This window comes from Artemia franciscana, chromosome 9 (assembly GCF_032884065.1).
Source record: "Artemia franciscana chromosome 9, ASM3288406v1, whole genome shotgun sequence".
NCBI lineage: Eukaryota > Metazoa > Arthropoda > Branchiopoda > Anostraca > Artemiidae > Artemia > Artemia franciscana.
The window spans coordinates 41,419,914-41,425,913 of NC_088871.1; the positions used below are offsets into that span (position 1 = coordinate 41,419,914).

The 6,000-nt window shown below is 35.2% G+C and overlaps 1 protein-coding gene across 1 annotated transcript in view; it reads left to right on the forward strand.

Annotated features, from left to right (window-relative positions):
• LOC136031421 (uncharacterized) overlaps positions 1–5,752 on the forward strand; it is an 85,831-nt gene extending 80,079 nt beyond the window's left edge. Inside the window, exons 7-8 of the mRNA XM_065710989.1 lie at positions 1,344–1,538; positions 4,486–5,752. Of these exons, the coding sequence (XP_065567061.1) occupies positions 1,344–1,538; positions 4,486–4,929 (639 nt within the window). The 3' untranslated portion in view covers positions 4,930–5,752. The remainder of the gene's footprint in view (positions 1–1,343; positions 1,539–4,485) is intronic.
• Positions 5,753–6,000: the final 248 nt, after the last annotated feature.

Consider the following 6,000-nt stretch of genomic DNA (forward strand, 5'->3'; position numbering starts at 1 on the left):
ACAATTTCATTTGGTATTCAATCACAATTTGTCGATGTGCTTACAACACTTTATAGTAGGATTTTACTCAGTAATTTGTATTAACCATGTCTTTAGCATTGTTTTGGAATTCCGTTTTTATTGGAATATTGCGGTCAGATTTCGTCTTTAACCTAGAGGCATACTAGAATGTAATTTTTGTCATAGAAGAACAGGTCGGTATTTTCCGGGAGGTGTATCTTCCACGTTGGGAAGGGTATCTTCCAGGGGAGTATTTTTCAGAGGAAAAGGGGGTATTTTTCAGGGGGTAGACGCCTAGCACCGGAATAAGTGACTCCAACAAGCCAAATGTGGTTTTTATTCCCTTTTTTATTTCTGCTGTGATAATGGTGATTAACATAAATACTATTTAAAAAAAGGTTACCTCATTTATTTTGAACTGCGTGAGAAGAATTGCACCTTGGTACGCAAAGGCTGGAAATGATATGCGGTTAAGTCTTGACAGCAATTGTAATTTATCTAGTGTTCAATTAGCTTCTTTTTTTTTGTTTTCCGAAAATAAAATTATTTTTAACACCAAATTCATAAAAATGTAGGAGGGGGCAAGTATTTTTTTTATTTGTTGAAATGAAGATACACAAAGAGATTTTTTTCCAAATCTAATTTTGTTCCATTTTTCAAGTAAAATACCCAGAAAGGTTTTTACAAAACCTCAGAAGGAAATGACCCCCCTGCCCGCCAATTGGCAGCTCTATAATATATTATTAATACAGTATTGTAATACATTCTTTGTTGTAGCATAACTCGGATACTATTAAGTACATGTTGAATATCAAGGTAGCCCACTTTATTTTAAATCGGCTCTTTTGGTAAAAAGATTTGATTCTGCAAAAACTATTCCCAGCAAACATAAAATAATAGTAGAAGAACAGTAACTCAATATTAATTTTATATGTCTGATATTACAGGTACTATGAAGGAAGTCATTCAAAAAATAACATCATATATATAAGCAGTTCTTGATTCACCAATTTACTATTTTGTTAATCACAGCTGTTTTTGAAATCATGGTGCATAGCAAATGAGTAAAGAGAACAAGCTCGTTCTTAGAGGGGTTGGGCTTTATCCTCCCCCCCCCAAAAAAAAAACAACAAAATCACTATTTCTACTATTTGTCGCATAATTTTGATATTATTCATATTATTTGTTAGTTGTGACTATTTTTTTATTATTTTGTGCACTCGAAACGAACTCCTGTTCGGTGCTCTTCACCAGTCCTGGGATTGCCTGAGATTGAAAATAAAGAATATATCGCCCATTAGGATGTGACAAAAATAATGATAATATTTTTTTCCTTTTTCTAGTTGATGAGAAGGCGCCGTGTCAGTCAGGTTAAAAAAGCCGTTCCTCTGTCTGAAGAGATGTTGAACGAACTGAACAAGACGAGCCAAGGGGTGGACAACTATGCGCTTGAGGATCCATATGACTTAGGACCCTTACCTATAGATCCTTGGAATGATCTTAGTAAAATTTCTAGGCCAAGGCCTCCACCAGCAAGGGTGAGTTATAAAACTTCATACCATTTATTTAACTACGACTTTTATTAAAATAATCTATTCCTCTCCTGTAACGCCCTTTATATTCAGGAGGCAACCTTCACATTGTCCTGATTCTGAATGGTTAGCACTCCCATGTGCGTTTTCGTCTAGCTTTTGATGGGAAACGATCGCTGATCACGGCAAGCCACTGTATATAAATTTAGACAGTACAATCATTCCCTATCTCAACCATTAGACAAAGCCGGACCAAGATGCAAGTGCTCCGGAGAACATTTAAACAATTAGAAACATAAGCGACATTAGATTAATTCACGGTTAGACAAGTCAGATTCCTCTTGAACGCGAAACTTGGATTCCCCTTTGTAATAATTTATTCTAACAAATATCTAAAAATCAGTAATTAGTAGTGTAATGTTATTATTAGATCCTATTAGAAATTAAAAGTTGGTTTCAAAATCTCGAGTTGGTTTCAAAGACATTTTGAGAAAGTATCTGCCAAAATACATGTTCCAGGGTAATATACACTGGACCACTGATGGTAGATTAAATGGGAGGAGCTTTTTGTATGCGCCGATAATGTAGTAGCCAAAAATTACTGAGTTTGATTATACTTTGTAAATTTATTCACAGTGCCGCAAGGAAAGGCGGTCTGAACCCAGTCAGCTTTTCAAAGGAGTTCGGCAAGGATCTGCTCTAAGCTCTATCATCTGAGGTTCTGTGGTTTATTCTGTAACTTGTCTCGTTCGAGGGACATCGTTTTGGAGAGATGGGATCTAAGTTTTAGTTCTCATGTATATGACTTGTTGCTCCAAAGCAGCACGCTAAGGGGTCTACAAGATAATCTTCATCTTCTAGTAACCCTATGTAGAAGGACAGGGTTAATTTAGTGCTTTAAAAAAGCTTCAGATTCAAATTCAATGTCCCTTATGTTTCAGTATTTGTTCTTAGAGAATATTGACAACGATTCAAACTTTAGTATAAAGAACGAGGGATTCAGAAGGGGGCAGCTTTCATCCCCTCGTCTATGAAATAATTTCAGTTCATTTTACATATTAATATTGCTCCTTACTTTCAGTGGAATGAACTTGTTTTTAAATTTTATAAATAAAAGAGGATAAACGCACATTATCTTATTTTTTCTTGTTAGTTGTTTTTCACGCTATAATACTTTTACTACTTAGATGCAAATTTCAGTTGTAGATTTATTTGGTTGTATTCATTTTCTATTTCACTATAATACGTTGTAAAATAAGCCTACCATACCGTAAAGAATAAAAAGAAAATAATGAAACGTATATAATTCACAATCTCTCATCCGTAAAAACGACAGGCATTCTCAAGATTCTTTTCGGACATTATATTTGCATCTTTTCATCATATCGTCATAAATTTACGACGACTCATTTCGTCGCGATAAATAGTTACGATCTCATGTAGTTTCAATAGCCTGGAATTCTCCATTGTTGCATGTATGTAATTGAAAAAACTGTCATCCGTTTCTGACCTTGAGACAAAAAAAAAAAATCAAATAGTCCTTCAAGTATTAGCCAAATGACAATTTTCATAATTAATGTTGGCTGGACTTTTCTGGTTTATTACCCACTGACAATGTTTTGTTGACAATCATCAATAAATGTCCATTAACGGTACTAATTCGATAATAAATTGAGTTATCATATCAATCATCCATTAGAAAACTGTAATTTTGGTGCACGACAGGGTATCCATGCATGGTAACGCTTAAAATTCATAAATAAGTAACATAAATGTACAATATGTCAACTTTTTGCATGGATCGATCTTGGTTCTGAATGATTCTTTGTATACGGAGGGTAAATGCGGGAAATATTCTAAAATAGGTAAATAGATAATGAAGAATAAAAAGAAAATTATAAAATACAATTTTAGAATCGATCAGGAGTTTTCACCTCTCTAGCTATGTCGATGGCAAATTACTTTGATGGCAGAAAATAAAATACAAATCATTTTTCTCTGCATTCCCGTGTACACGGGCTAGGAAACATTTCAAGAACGTGGATATAAAAAAAAAGAAATAGAAGGAACAGAATTTTCTGCTGAGACAAATTAAGAAGCTGCTAGTTTTTTGAAGTGCTGAGATCCTTAAATCCTAAATTTTTTGAATTTCTGGTCACTTCTTATTCAAATTATCAGATCAATTTTGTATTGCTATGGACTCCCATTCTTTTTATTGGACTCGCCATTATTTTTATTATTATCCCCCCTCCTCTCTCCCCCCAAAACAATCCTGGGTACATTTGTGAGTCAGTAAATCCATTGTTACTATTTAAAGTCTTGGTTTTTTTTTCATATTTAAAAATTTTTGGCCGGAGAATCTTGGCATATTCTTAAATTTTCAGTGGTAACCCTGCTCCTTAAATGTGTCGGAATCCTTGCCATTAGTTGACAGTTCTTAGTTGGACTCTTGAACCACAAAAGAAAATTGGACATTCAAATGCCAACCGAGAACAAGCTATTTTACAGTAAACAGCAGCTTCTAGAGCAAAACTAAAAAGAATGGATCAAAGGTTATCATAAGTCTCGGCATGGATTTGTCTTTGTCTTGACTTTGGATTTGTCTTTTTTCTCTGGGCCGAGAAAAAGTGTAACCGTGTGATAGGTTTAACAAAACAGGTATTCAAACAGGGTTGCCACCATGGTCAGGTCCAAAAGTGCTTAAATTGCCCAAATTTGTGTGCTACAGAGTCATTTTCGATACTATAGTAAACAAAATTGTCTGTAATTGTACTAAAATTGCATTTTTGTGCTATTTTTTAGCACGTGTTACAGTGCTACAAATAATAAAATCTCTCTCTCTCTCTTTCTCTTTCTCTTTCTCTTTCTTTCTCTGTCTTTCCCCGTATCTGTTTTTCGAACTTTTTTTCTTAAGATACATTGCCAATCTTTTATTTTTGATTTTGTTTTGTAGAGACCCGCATCTTCTACTGGAATACCCAATAGAAATTTGAAAAATTTTAACCCTGGAATATATGATTCATGGAAATCGGAATGGAATGGCCAGTTAGCATCATACACATCCAACCAATCAAACCATTACGCCCCTGGATCATCATATAGCCTTTCCCGTGACCTTTTGCCAAACAATCAAGCAAGAAATCCAGAAGTCAGAAGACCTGGCTCCAGTTTGGCTAATCGCTTCAATATGGTCCACGATTGGGGTAGAGGCTACACAAATACTGCCCTTGTTAATAATTACACAAGTGATTGGGTTGCAGCTACTGGTAGGAGTAGCAGTTTAGGGAGAGGGTTTGGTATTGAGAGTGGGTGGTCCCCTTCAGTGTTTCAAGGTAGTAATCGCTCAAGTGCCGCACGAACTTTGAGAAGGCCAACGGATTACGATAATGAGTTTTAGTTAGTGTTGTGACATAAGCCTCTATTGAGCTGTTCTTAATAGCTATCATATACGACATCGTCTAATTCAATTTACTTCTATAAGTTATGAAAGCAAGAATTATTCATTGAAAACACATTTTTGGAGAAATTTAAACGAGGACCATTGTTCAACTTGGTCTCTATATCCTTTGTTTTATGTATCTATTCGTTGTTTGCAGTTCTCATGTGTGCTTTGGTACAATTCGAGCTGTAAGATCTACAGCTTGAACTGGTATTTCAGCCATTCAGGGCTTGGGTGGAATCAGGCGCGCGAGAAGGAATTTTTCTTCTCGGGGGATCCCAAGAATATATTTTATTTGAGGAGGGAGAGGGGACAATAATAAAATATACATTTGAGAATTTGAATAAAAATTGTACAGAAATTAATGGCTTTTGGGGGAGGAGGGCTGGGGGCCTGATCTCCTCCCCTCTGTACGCTCCTGGGTGGATTAAACAGTAACTGCATTTAAAGCTCAATGTTTATCATGATTTGTTGAAATCCAGGCCAAATTGTAGCTCTAGCAAATTGAATTGTATCAAAATATTTTCGAGAACGATGCATTAAAGAACTGCGACGTATTTGCATTATTAATAAAGAATTGCAGTGGAGTAATTACTTATTATTTGACTGAAAATTTTCGCTGTGATATTTTTTATTTTTGATGATATTTGTGGAAGAGTTTCAAGGGTCTGGCGGAAAATTTGTTTTACTTTGTTAGATTAATGCTGTAAGCCTCGTTTTATTGCATTGTAATAGTATTTATTGTGATCTAGTAATAAATAAAAACTTCAGTCAATAATTCCATATAGATCTGTCATTTATCTTTCGACTTCGAATTTGGTGATCCACACGAGTGATCTAGGATATTGGTTTTGAATTGGTTTTGATTTGAACAATGGGAGTTATTCTCATTTGTGTAAATTTCAAAACTCCCGGGGTTGAATAAAGGAAGGGTTCCCCTCCCTTGGAGCAACCGTGCTGAAAAAGAATGCTACATAAGCTACTGAAGCTACACAGAATCAACTACACTGAAAAAGAATGCTACATAAG